The sequence below is a fragment of the Bactrocera latifrons genome, unplaced genomic scaffold (assembly GCF_001853355.1).
Source record: "Bactrocera latifrons isolate USDA-ARS-PBARC rearing strain unplaced genomic scaffold, ASM185335v1 scaffold_3, whole genome shotgun sequence".
Taxonomy (NCBI): domain Eukaryota; kingdom Metazoa; phylum Arthropoda; class Insecta; order Diptera; family Tephritidae; genus Bactrocera; species Bactrocera latifrons.
Genome location: NW_017536629.1, coordinates 1,010,329 through 1,023,623, shown reverse-complemented (window position 1 = coordinate 1,023,623; position 13,295 = coordinate 1,010,329). Strand labels below are relative to the sequence as shown.

The window sequence follows — 13,295 nt, the reverse complement described above, 5'->3', positions numbered from 1 at the left end:
GCATCCTCTGGTGTGCGGTACTTGACGAAGTGTACATCGGGTTTGTGACCTGTAAGGTCGTGTTGAGACTGCAATTTGTTGGCCAAATCAGCCAAGTCGGCTTGTTTTTGTAGAACATAGATGGCGGTCTTCTGTTCGGCAGCAAGTTTGGCAAGATTGAGGGCGGCGTTCTCCAAACCATTATTTTCGGGTCCCTTAACGAAGACAACACGCAGATTCTTTTTCAATAAAGCATCCAGTTGTTCACTGCCGGCGGGTTCATTGAAATCATCCTCATCAGCGGTATAGCTGTAGAACTCCTTGTCGAATTCAGCGGAAGGTGCGGAATAAGAAGGTGAAACTTGTGTTGCGTCACCTCCTGGTCCACCATAACTACCCAGTCCACCAAGTCCGCCACTGCTACCACCTGGTGCAAACGAAAGACCAGCATCGGAGTGTCCTACAGGGCGATAGTTGTAGCCCAACTTATCCGCACAGGAAACGGTGAATAAACAGAGGACGATGAAGGCACGCATTTTTGAAAAATTGTGGGTGGCTTGAAACTGAATTTAGTTGAATGATTACTCAGTAATGGTTGTGTTTGGAATGATTAACGTATTTGGGTGGTGTCACTTTTATATGATCGCAAAATTGTTCTGCAGATTTTTAGTGCTCTGATGCCCAATAACAAACTGCATTCGTATGATAGTGAAATGCATTCAACAAAACTTCTTGGCGCCAGTAATTTGGCATCTTCCGGCGTGTGCGAAATGAAATATGCATAAATAATAACTAGCAGAGATGATATCAGTTTTCTTTTCTCACACGTTAATTGGCTTGTTAGCTGCTATTTACAAACTAGAGCTTACAAAATGACAAATATTTTATTAATGCTTTTTATTATATTTTATTATGCTTTGCATAATCAATGCGAAAACGAATATATTTGTATTCCATGTTATAATTTAATAAATGTACCTATATATCCTCACCTAAAATCCAAAAGAAGGTATCATCAAAAAAATCGAAATTTAGTTTTTTATTGCTAAAGGTTCACAGCATTATGTTACAAATATGTAGCATTAAATTCCCAGTTTCCGCTGTCAGATATAACCATTTTATAACCAATGTATAACCTATTTATAACCATTTTATAACCAAAACTCAACATGGAAAAAAACTCCAACTTTCTGTTCACGTGACGGCGCTTACACATCCACAGCATGGTTTGTAAGCAGCCCCCGTGAAATAAACGACCTTGAGCTCTTTTGTTTGTACCAATTCTCAAACCTATAAACCTAATTCTGAGCAAATTCCAACTTTTTTTTTTTTTTAATTTTTTNTTTTTTTTTTTTGTTTTACCGTCGCATATTATTAATTTTCTATCGTGTTTAATTGCCTTCATTGTTTGCTCTGCCAACTGATTCGACCATTCAATGTCCCCATCTATAGAAATACACGCGATAAAATACAAACTTGTATGCAAATAAACTGGTTTCGCCAAATTCACTTCGCTTGGCGTTTCCTTCTGGCGCTTTGTTGTTCGTTGCCGCCGGTCGAAATTTATTTTATTATGCGGTTTTTATAGCTGCTTTTATGTGGTCGTGTGAATGAGTGTGCTCTCATACCAACTATGCGGGTGGAATGACCTCTAAAAGTCGCACCGGAAGTGATCAGCCGAGCTGCTAATCGTTTGTGCTATCGGATATCGAGTGTCGGATGTTGGATATCGCTATGCATCGTTTGACGCAAATTCGCGAAAAGTACGCACACACAGATAAACATATATGGAGGTATATGTAGATGCTTCGATAATGTCTGCGACGTCTATGAAAGCGATGGCTGATAATAATTAAAATGCGACAGCAAGTGGCTTCCCAGCCCAATTCATCGCTAAAAGTAGTGCCACATACATACATATTACAATAAAGTTGTATATACCGTTTTAAGTAACGGTAGATAAGTAAATATGAAGAGCGCTTATTTACATGCTCATATTTTTAAGAGTTTTGCATATGCAATACCCTTCGGTACATATCGTTAAGTATATAAAAATTTTATACATATATACATATGTATGTATGTTTATGAATTCGTTTTTTCWTGTCTCACATTCCACCAGACAATTCGCTAATTGGCCTTTTATCGTAGCGTGAATGATTGGTTGTTTAGCTCAATAGATTAATTGCTTGGCGCCATTCATTAGCGGTTTTTTCACAAATTAGAAAATTGCATATGCCGATTAAAATATTATTCATAGTTAATCATTTGCAGCTTCTCTCGGAAAGTGTGATAATAGCTGAAATTAGTTTAAATGCTATTTAAAAGTTAGGTTTTAAATTATTGACTTCGCCTCACGGAAGCTATAATACCCTTTACAAGAGTACTTTTTATATCATAGATGAATATAAAGAGATCAGTAAATTAATTTGGTCGGCCAGTTTGAATGGATGATATACGCTATTGTGATCTGTTCGGAATTTTTTTCCAAAGATTGTCTTGGAAAACAATCTTCAACAAATTTTAAAAAATGTAATTTGTAAGATAAAAAAAGTTTTCCACAAAAGAATTTAATTTCGATTATTCAGTTGGTATGGCAGCTCATTCTTTGGGAGAACAAAGTCATGTGTTGAAGTTCACGCAAGTTAGAGAAGTCTTCCGAGAGCTATTCACTTATGAGTGGCCATAAATTTTTAAATATTTTTTAAAAGCACATATGGCTCAAGCCACTCACGACTACAGGTGTTAGACCAAGTATCCTCTGGGTAGGCAAAAAACAATTGTTTCAAGGCGAGAAAAGAAGATAATAGATTCAGATGAGAGACCCGCCAATAGGGATGATTTGATTTCTAAGTTTTTAATATTATATCAGTTTTACGATTTTTCGTGCCCTTTTGCCATTTTATTGTCGTAATAATCGTTCACCTGTACTCGCTATTCGTCGAATTGCTGCAAATTTGGACCGCACATTTTTATTACATTACGTTGAAGTGTCAATAAGACAAAGAACCGCTCTGAGCAATGAAAATACGCTGCCGTTCAGGCAAGTGTTGCTGAAGACCGCATTTTGTCGATTCCAATAAGTTTTCAAGAATTGCGACTGTCTCAAACCACAACCTGGTAGATTTTGAGAAAGTGTTTGGGCTTGCATCCATATACAACTGTTGTCACACCGAAGCCATTGGACCACCACAAACGTCGTTAATTTGCCTTGGAATAACTTGTAAACGATACCGATTGTTATGAGAAATCATCTTAACCGATGAGACTCACTTTCAGCTGAGTGCTGCGGTGAATAAACAAAACTGTCAAGTCACGATCTATTCATGAACAAACCTTTACATTCGCCAAAATAGAAAGTTTGGCGTGATTTTTGATCTGGTGGAATCATCTGGCCGTACTTCTTTCGAAATAAAGCTGGTGACTTGGTTAGTCTTAATGCAGAGCGGTACAGATCGATGATAACTAACTTTTTATGAAAGCAATTGGAAGAAGTTGATATGGGCAACATCTAGTTCCAGCAAGATGGAGCTAAGTGCCAGACAGCATACATAACAAACGAATTATTGTGAGAAAAATTTGAAGATTCGATTGTTTCAAGAAATTGTGTCATTGAATTGCCCTCAAGAAGTTGTGATTTTACACCATTAGATTACTGCTTGTGGCGTTATTTCAAGTCATCGGTCTTTAGCACTAAACTGGACTCTCCTCAAGCTTTAGAATTCAATATTGAACGTGCTATTCATGACATACGAGTTGAGTTATTGGAAAAAGTACTTGAAAAGTGGGTTCATTCAATTCGTCCTTGCAAAGTATGTTGTATGTAGGCCATTTGAATGATGTTATATTGAAAACTCAATTGCGTCGAATTTACTTCATATTAAATAAAAAACATTTGAATTTCTTTAACAGTTAGAAAGAAATTATATCACTCATATTGGAAACCCTGTTTTATATACAGAAACAAGGAGACAAAAACTAAGTCAGATAAGCGCAAGGTGAATTGCCCAAAACCCTTAGCTGAAAATAATGTAGTCCGTGCTGTAGGGTTGTGATTCGTTTCGTGCGATTTACATATGTACTAACTATATATAGAAAAGAGCCTCGGAGACGTCAGAATTAAGACTTCTCAACTATGTACTATAAATAATTTTTTGACTGATTTCCCTCAAAGGCAAAATTTTTGAACTCATTTAATGAGAAAAACACAGAAATATATACAGACATATGTACATATATATGCAGATAGCATATAAAGCTGCATTTCATAATTTCACAACAACATCAAACACTTTGTTGCCGACCGACCGAAGATATGAATACATTTTACGCTCAGCTCGAATGAATTAGCATAAACCTAACTAAAAATGTAGTCTGTGCAAATTATTGTCATAAAATAAATGCCTAATTATGACAATGAAGATGAGATACAAAAGAGTTCTTCGGCAATATGCGAGAGTTGCAAAACCAAATGATTGGTAATGAACTCTCAACCGAATGTCCAACCGATGTAGCAGACGACAGATGCGAAGATGAAATAGCAAACTGATTAGCAAAAGATTATTATTTGATGTGTGTTCGTATAAATATGAAAAGTCTCAGACAAGAAATCATCATAAACAATTAATATATCCAACAAGTAACTAGTAAAAATTAAAAACTAAAAATGCGCGCCTTCATCGTAAGTGTTGCTACTGTGAACAGGCGAGTGGTCAAAAATAAAGTTTTGGTTTTAATTTTTCGCAGGTCCTGTGTTTAGTGGCTGCAGCCTCTGCCGATAAGTTGGGTTACAACTATCGCCCAGTTGGTCACTCCGACTCCGGACTCTCGTTTGCGCCTGGTGGCTCCTCAGGACTCGGTGGTCTCGGCGGCAGCGGCGGATTAGGCGATAGTGGATTGGTTGGGTTAGGCGGCGGTCTTGGAGGACTCGGTGGTTCAAGTGGCGGTTTGGGTGGTCTTGGTGGACTCGGTGGGTCAAGCGGCGGTTTGGGTGGTCTTGGCGGTTCAGGTGATATCGGTAACTCCGGCAGCGTAGGACCCTCATACTCTGCTCCTGCTGAATTCAATAAGGAGTTCTTCTCCTACATCGCTCCCGAAGAAGAGTTCAATGACGTTGATGCCGGTCAAGATGTTGTCAGCTCACTGAAGAAGAACCTCCGTGTTATCTTCATCAAGGGACCTGAAAACAAGGGACTCGAAAACGCTGCCCTCCAATTGGCCAAACATGCTGCCGAAGACCAAACCGCCATCTATGTTTTACAGAAACAAAGCGATATCGGAGACTTGGCTAAGAAACTCAACTCTATCAACAGCCAAAGCKCACACAAACCCGAAGTACACTTCGTCAAATACCGCACACCTGAAGATGCTGCCAACGCTCAACGTGCTATCCAATCGCAATACGACCAATTGGGCGGTCCTTCTCAATCGCACGATGGTGGCGCCGCACCAGTGCACAACTTCGCATCCCAAGCTCCAGTTCAAGCACCCGAAGTGCATGCTCCCCGTAACGCCTACTTGCCCTCCTCCATCATCCGTGTTTAAGTAGAAACTACATAAAACCAAATCACCACTTGTTATCTATTTTGTCTAATTGAAAGAACTGATTTGATAAGTTGGTTTTACGAAACGTTTGAACCAATTTACGAATATGGCCTACGCTTATTATTGTTATTGTTGCTAAATTTAAATATATACAAAATTACGATTTTTTATTCATATTCATATTGTTTTAATTCTTTTTTTAAGATTCCAGATCAAAATCTGTTCTGTCCGATTTCTCTTTCTCACAGGTGACATTCAGTAAAAATTCTCCTAGGCAGCTTAAAACTTTTTCTAGTGTTACATTCGCTGAAACGCTTGAATCATTCTTTACGAGAACACTCTAAAATATTCTCAGCAGTATCGTTTTTGGCTTTTGTTTTTTTAAGTGAAAATGTACTGACAATACAAATAGACGTATCATATGGCAAAAAACTTATTTTATTTTTGATCCATCCATCATAACCATTACTTTCTAGAAATAGGTCATATAAAAAGCACCTTTTTTATTATCAGAAATTCAGGTTAGCTATACAATCGGATATGCATTATAAATTACGATTGGATTTCATTATTTTCAAGATATCTCCAATCTTAGCTAAGTAAAGCAATTTTTTTATGACCATAATGTAGGAGAATCTGGTTGAGTTATTGGTTCCTTATAATGAGTATTCTAAGTGCGTTTGTATTCGTACGAAAAACGTATAAGAAATATTGATCTTATAGAATATATTGTACTCGCAACACCAGAAATCTTGGAAGTTGAAGTCGACAAATTTGTGAAAGTTATACAAAAATCGGAAGGGAATAGTACCAGAATTATGAAACAAAAATACTAAATATAAAATAGAACTGAGCAATTAAACTAAGCTTCTCAGCAAAAAAAAAGCAAAGAATTTGTGTATACGTTTCAAACTATATAGAGAAACTTACAACAAAGAAAAATACAACCAACTCTTTTTGGAAAGCTGTAAAAAATAATAAGAAACCAGGTTTGCGACATCTTTCCATCCGAAAATCTTAAGGATCCTGCATAAAAAAACAAGAATAAAAAAGCGGATTTTTTTTTCAGAGACAACAAACGAAGCCATATTTTATCCACTCTTTTGACATTTCTCTTCAATAAGGTTTGCTACTTCATCATGGAAAGATATACGATACAACAACGAGTAGGAATGATTAAAATTTACTAATGAAATTCGGAGTCAGTGACCTCAACTTTAAGAGCGCTATGTCCAATTTATAGTCGTATTATCATTCTCTCAACTCAACAATTGAGCGTTTACTGGAAATATTTTAATCCACAGGTCTCGTGCCAGTGTCGAGAATATTTCTGTCTCCAACGGATCAATTGTGGAAGACCCAAATCAGTCTCTCACACGCCGTTCTCAAGCGTTGGGCATCTTTGTGACGTCATTGTGAGGAATTTTATGAAAGGATCTCGACCTACATCCTGACAAGATCAAATTAACGCAAGAACTGAAGCCGCTTGACCACCAGAATCGTCGTATGTTTGTGAATTTGACTGAGCAACAACTTGGAAATGTTCCCGACTTTCATCGAAAATCGTCTTCACCGATCAGGCTCCTTTCTGGCTGAATAGCTTCGTCAGTAAGTAAAATATGCGTTATTGGTCAGGTCAATCCACCCGTACCTCTGGAGTCACCATTGTATCCCGAAAAAATTACTCTTTGATACGGTTGATCAATGATCGTTATGATCACGACCGGCACGTTACTGAGAATGGGAATCTTTACCGCTCAAAGATAACCGAATATATTTGGCCCGAATTGGATATACGTAATTGACCCAGACATTTTTAATCATGAAATATAATTACATTTTTCTAACTATTATTATACATTACGTGGTGTTTTATTATGTATACTTCCAAAGCTAGCAATGTGTGGGTCCGTAATGGAGTTGATGTCTAAGGAAACGGTGTGTAAAAAGAAGAATTGCATTACTTTATTTTTACCAAACCAAAAGTACCAACAACATTCCAGCTTTGAAAAAAAAAATTATAATCGTAACCAATGACAAACATAAAGAATTGTTGTATGAGCATACATGAACATTCATGCTGCCGAAATATATTTATTAGCAAAATACTGAACAGAAGCAGAAGTCCGCGTTTGATTTGTTGATCTCGCAGCAATATTAAGTAAGTTAAATGCTGACGCTTGCAATAAAAGTATAATAAATCTTTATTGCGAATTTAGTGTTTATTTTGATAAAAATCGGGCTGTCGATATTAAAAAGTCGTTGCATTTTAAATATGTTTTTTAATTGATGCTGCTGAAGACATATACACTTTTGATGGTAACTGCATTTGAACACTTGGAGACTTAAAATATGCAGAGTCTTGGCTAAAGCCATCAACAACGATTGAAGTAGAAGTGACGTTTCTGCTCATTTATAGTCAAAGCCAAATTTATGACTTGCGCGTTGACAAGTGGAGCAAAGAAGAGCGTGAAGCTTTTGGTTGCGGAACAGCAAATAAAATTCAAAATCGATATGCCCATTGAAGTCAGCTCCAAGCATTTTTGGTTAATCAAAGTAGAGGAAACTGAATAAAATATCATTTGATACAGATATAAATATTTTATCAATAAATAAAAAAAAAAGCTAAGCATTTTGGGGTTTTTTTTATAAAAATTTGGAATTGAATTTGTATAAAAGATGGTGTATCGATGATGGCAAATCATTCCGAACGCGACCATTTCAGAGTCTTAAGAGGCAACCGCGAAAATTAGCAAAATAGTGAAATAATTTACCAAGTGCCAAAATAGAAAGAATAAAAAATGCGTGCTTTTATCATCCTGTGTATATTAGCCTCTGCTTACGCCGATAAATTGGGCTACAACTATCGTCCTGTTGGCCATTCCGATAGCGGACTCTCATTTACGCCCGGTGGTGGCGCAGGTGGACTAGGTGGACTCGGCGGCAGTTTGGGTGGACTCGGCGGCAGCAGTGGAATTGGTCCTGCTGCACCTGCACCTGTTTATCAAGCGCCAATTGCTGAGTACGAAAAGGAGTTCTTCACATACACTGCCGATGAAAAAGAGTTCAGTGAACCAGCCGACAATGGTCAGGTGATCGAATCATTGAAAAAGAACTTGCGCGTCATCTTCATTAAGGGACCCGAAGGCAATGGCTTGGAGAAAGCCGCTGTCAGTCTCGCCAAACACGCTGGAGAAGAGAAGACCGCTATCTACGTGTTGCAGAAACAAGCTGACTTGGGCGATTTGGCTAACAAATTACAGGTTGAAAACGATGTGCAACGTCACAAACCCGAAGTACACTTTGTCAAATACCGCACACCCGAGGATGCGGCCAACGCTCAGCGTGCCATCCAACAGCAATACGATCAATTGGGCGGCAATTCTCAAAGCTATAATGGCGGTGATGCTCCAGTACACAACTTTGCTTCTCCTGCTGCGCGACCAGCACCACGTCCCGTTAGCGCTCCCGGCGCTGCTTATCTGCCTTCATCCATTTTCCGTGTCTAAAGGTTATAGACAAGCGCGTGAGGAAAACTGAAATCGACTCTGAAATGTTGTTATTTATATATAGACTGATGATCCTTATTAATTGTTGTTATCTACTTTTAATAAATTGTTTACTTCGTAATGCATAATTAAAGAAATTGGTGAAATTGATTTCCGGTTAATGGGGTATAAGGGTTGAATAGTCTACCCTTTAAGCCTTCAGAAAAAAATAATACTTATTTTTGTTTCACGAGGTTAAAGTTCCTTCATAAAAATGGAAATTCAAAAGTTTAAAGAGTTATAAAAAACTTTTTTGCGTTGAGATAATGATTCACAATACTTTTTTAATATCTGTTTAATAACAGTTCATTATTGGACTCTTGGACATTGGACTCTGAAAGCATTGCTAACGGGCTTACAGCGTCAACTGGTATAAAACAGAAAAATATGGTTATAGCAATTACAAAAGCAAATTACAAAAATCAAATCTTTCCTCTCTTTTCTTAATAACATCAGTTTTTATCGTCTTATTCTCGAAGTAGAAGGTTGGTATTTCAGTGTCACCCATGCGCCTACTAGGCGCAATAACCTAATTGGTGTAGTTGTAGTAAATGCATTATGTAAAATAAGTGGTAAAGTTATTTTCAGACCTCTAATGTGTTGACAGTAAAAGCTACACAAACTAAATTCGTCGAAACATTGAGGTTGATGGTGAAAAACTAGTTGATTTCATTAGCATAACTTTTTCTGAACACATGTAGCTGTGCACGTTTGTACGTACCCGTGTAGCGAAGAAATACCGGAATAATAATTCTATAATTTATTGATTATATAGGTTTCATAACCATAACAAACCTGTTGTTTTATGCTAGAGTAATTATGAGTTGTAGGCATGTTGTTCCGAAATTTCGTGTTAACCCACTATGAGCCAGAAGATAGGAGAGGGTTTAAGGTCTTTTTAAAATTAATTTCTTAAAAAGAGTTTTGGAAGAATAAGTTCGCGATTAAAAAAATAAATCACGATCACTGAAGTTCGTACAGAAAAGAGGTTCTTGAGTTTAATTATTCTGTTAGTATGACATCATATATCTGTAGCAGTTCGACATGTAGTTGCAACAGGACGGCTTGCAAGCCACTTGAATTCGTCTCGGCCGATTTATTCTTGAAAACCGCCGTTACATACATATTTATACGTATATTATTTATAGTGCCACCATCGTTTTCCTTTGGGTCTTACAAACTTCGCGGCAAGGGTATAAAACGGAAACAGTCGTCCAAGTGACGGTTACTAGAATTGAACAAGCCAAAATCTAGACGCAGCGGCAAGAGCAGATTCGCATGTGCTGGTATATCCACGGTCTTTTCAAGTAAACAAGGATTAATAATCAAAATGATATGAAAATTTTGAATGATCTTAATTATTTTAACCAGATGGTTTGATTGAAATTATTATAACCAGGGGTAGATGAAACAAGATTCTCTCAGTTTGTGAGGAACCATTTTTTTACCACTTTAAAGAGAAAACTCTTAGCCAACCAATTTAATTTTATATAAATACATTTTTTCGATTACGAAAAATCATAAACATATCAAACTGTCCCCGTAACTCGCCAAAAGCTTTGGTTAACCTGAATATTTATGTACTGTAGTCTCTAGCTCTAATGGAATGCTACATTATTTTGTAATCTTCGTTTTCCAAGTTCCGTAAAAACTTTCATTATAAATTCACACAAAATAAGTAGTTTTTAAGAATGCCAAATTAAAAATTTCAGTCTTCTCAGTCAGCCAGATCCTTCAGTGGTATTCGCTTTCCAGCATATACTTGTTGAATTTACCCACAACATTATGTTAAAACTATTTTGGGATGTGGCTAGTTTTCTGCATTTTAATGGACTAATTTCGCTGGTTTCTGGTATGCTCGCTATATTTACGGTATTTTGCATATTGACCGGCTTCATAAAACTACAAATAGAACGCTTTGCCGGTACGGCTTTTGTGACGTCTTGCCTAATCATATTCATATTCGCACCGGGCTTGCCTGTAGAATGCGGCTTGTGAATCCACTTTGAGTGGAACTAGTTCCGCATTGCTATGAATATTAATTTTCTTTTTCTCACCCAATTGATTTGTAATTTTGTTTTCGTTAGAGATTAAGAAAATAAACTACCAAAATCGTCACAGTGCAGCGCAGCGCACATTTCAGGGGTTTTGCTGGTATTGTGGTCGCGCCAAATACAGACTTAAAGACCAAAACAATGCTGACGTTCACATATTTACTAATAACTAAAATTATGCGGCGCTACCGAGTTGTGGACTAGACCGAAGCAATTTTCTTCGCATAAACTACTTTTTTCGGTGTGTGGGTGAGTGTGTGTTATACGAGGACGGGTTAGATCATTTGCATCAGAAAAGCTTTTTGGCCACTAGTATGCGTCACGTGTATATGTATGTGTATTCTTGTAGAGAGATGCCTAAACTTGCGGTTAGTGGTTATAGGTACGCATATGTATGTGATTTTCGCAAACTGGGTCCGGGTGCTGCGTACTTGTGGGAAGTCGCTGGATCAGTTGTACGTCGAAAGCATAATAAAACCCGTTGAACATCAACGGGGAGAGTTGTTGTTAGCTGTATGCTGAATTGGGCAAAAATCGATATTCAGACATTGTATATAAAGAGGCTGCCGTTCCAGCAAGAATTATTCTCAGTTCGCAACTTCAGAGTAAATTACCAAATTTTACGGGCATCATGCGTTTCTTCATTATTTTGTGTTTTGCGGCCGCCGTAACCGCTGACAAATTGGGTTACAACTACAGACCTGTAGACCACTCTTCGTCCGGACTCTCCTTCACACCCGGCAGTGGTGGTGTAGGTGGTGTTAGTGGCGGTATTGGTGGAGGTAGCGATGGCTTCGGCTCTGGTGGTCTCAGCGGATTTGCCGCTGGTGGCGATGATGGTAGCTACGGCAGCTCCGGAAGTCTAGGTGGACTTACTGGTGTCGGCAGTGGATTCGATTCGGGCGCTCAGAGTATTGTCTCACCTGTCTCACATGGAGTCAACAAAGAATTCTTCTCATTCTCTGCTCCTGAAGATGAATTCGAAGATGCTGAAGGTGCCCAACAATTGGCTAATTCTCTGAAAAAGAACGTTCGTGTCATCTTCATCAAGGGACCTGAAAACAATGGCTTAGAAAAGGCTGCCCTTGCTCTGGCCAGAAACGCGGCCGAACAGAAGACTGCCATCTATGTGCTGCAGAAGCAACATGACATCGCTGATTTGGCCAACAAATTGCAGTCTGTCAATGATAACCGCAACCACCATCCAGAGGTGCACTTTGTTAAATACCGCAACCAAGACGATCTTGTCAACGCTAAGCGCACCATCCAATCGCAATACGACCAAGAGCCAGGTGCATCCCAAAACTACAATCACGCTGTTGCTCCAGTGATCAACTTTGCCTCACCATCTGCACCAATTCAGTCGTACGGCCAACAGCAACAATACTACCACCCAGCTGCGTCCAACACCAACACAAACTACTTGCCACCCTCGCTGTTGAGACGTCTCCGTTTCTAAACGCTAACTTGTACCTAAATATTTACTTAAATAATTTTCAAAAACGACAAAAATAAATTTAAAAAAATATAAAACAATTCACGGAATTTTATTTAATATCATCTGGAGTTCTTCACTGAGGAAATATTCGCAATTTATTAGCAAAATATATAAAACTGGATTATAGAATAGCATGAGCAAGGGTCAATTGTCTCGAAAGCAATAAGATCAAAAACAGATAGAATATCTCTATAAAAATAAATTAAATAAGTTATTCTCACAAAAATGTGAAATATCGAAGAAGTAACACATTTAATTTAGCAGCTGTTTTACAAACTTTTTGAAAATACTTTCCGAAAGTACTTTCTGAAATACTTTATTTTCGACGTAAAATTCTTTATTAGGCAATAAACATGTAATTATTGAAACCATTTCTCTATCTTGATACTTAAGGTTGTACAATAAAAAAAGTCATAAAAGTTTTATAAGCTTTAAACTTTGTATTATGTCGTTTAACACAACTACAATTAAATAAAATATAAATATAATTTTTATAACTATAAAAAAAGAGGCGATTAAACCAGAGATCACACTTGGGATTAACACTTGTCTCTTATACACATCTAGATGTGTATAAGTCTTCACCGATCAGGCTCCTTTCTGGCTGAATAGCTTCGTCAGTAAGTAAAATATGCGTTATTGGTCAGGTCAATCCACCCGTACCTCTGGAGT

The 13,295-nt window shown here is 37.7% G+C and overlaps 4 protein-coding genes across 4 annotated transcripts in view; 3 read left to right on the top strand and 1 right to left on the bottom strand.

The window, feature by feature from the left end:
• LOC108970333 overlaps positions 1 to 594 on the bottom strand; it is a 2,887-nt gene extending 2,293 nt beyond the window's left edge. Inside the window, exon 1 of the mRNA XM_018935661.1 lies at positions 3 to 594. Within this exon, the coding sequence (XP_018791206.1) occupies positions 3 to 515 (513 nt within the window). The 5' untranslated portion in view covers positions 516 to 594. The remainder of the gene's footprint in view (positions 1 to 2) is intronic.
• Positions 595 to 4,620: 4,026 nt separating this feature from the next.
• LOC108970356 (homeotic protein female sterile-like) lies at positions 4,621 to 5,699 on the top strand. Its single transcript, XM_018935687.1, has 2 exons — positions 4,621 to 4,660; positions 4,726 to 5,699. Exons 1-2 carry the CDS (start codon positions 4,646 to 4,648, stop codon positions 5,521 to 5,523), a joined length of 813 nt encoding a protein of 270 aa, XP_018791232.1. The 5' UTR covers positions 4,621 to 4,645; the 3' UTR covers positions 5,524 to 5,699.
• Positions 5,700 to 8,594: 2,895 nt separating this feature from the next.
• Positions 8,595 to 9,169, top strand: LOC108970363 (the record flags this gene model as incomplete). Its single annotated transcript, XM_018935695.1, is given in 1 exon segment — positions 8,595 to 9,169. A coding segment is annotated over 1 exon segment (438 nt), but the record flags the coding sequence as incomplete, so codon positions are not given.
• Positions 9,170 to 11,726: 2,557 nt separating this feature from the next.
• On the top strand, positions 11,727 to 12,661 carry LOC108970376 (keratin, type II cytoskeletal 1b-like). Its single transcript, XM_018935714.1, has one exon. It carries the CDS (start codon positions 11,757 to 11,759, stop codon positions 12,582 to 12,584), a length of 828 nt encoding a protein of 275 aa, XP_018791259.1. The 5' UTR covers positions 11,727 to 11,756; the 3' UTR covers positions 12,585 to 12,661.
• The last annotated feature ends 634 nt before the right edge of the window (positions 12,662 to 13,295 follow it).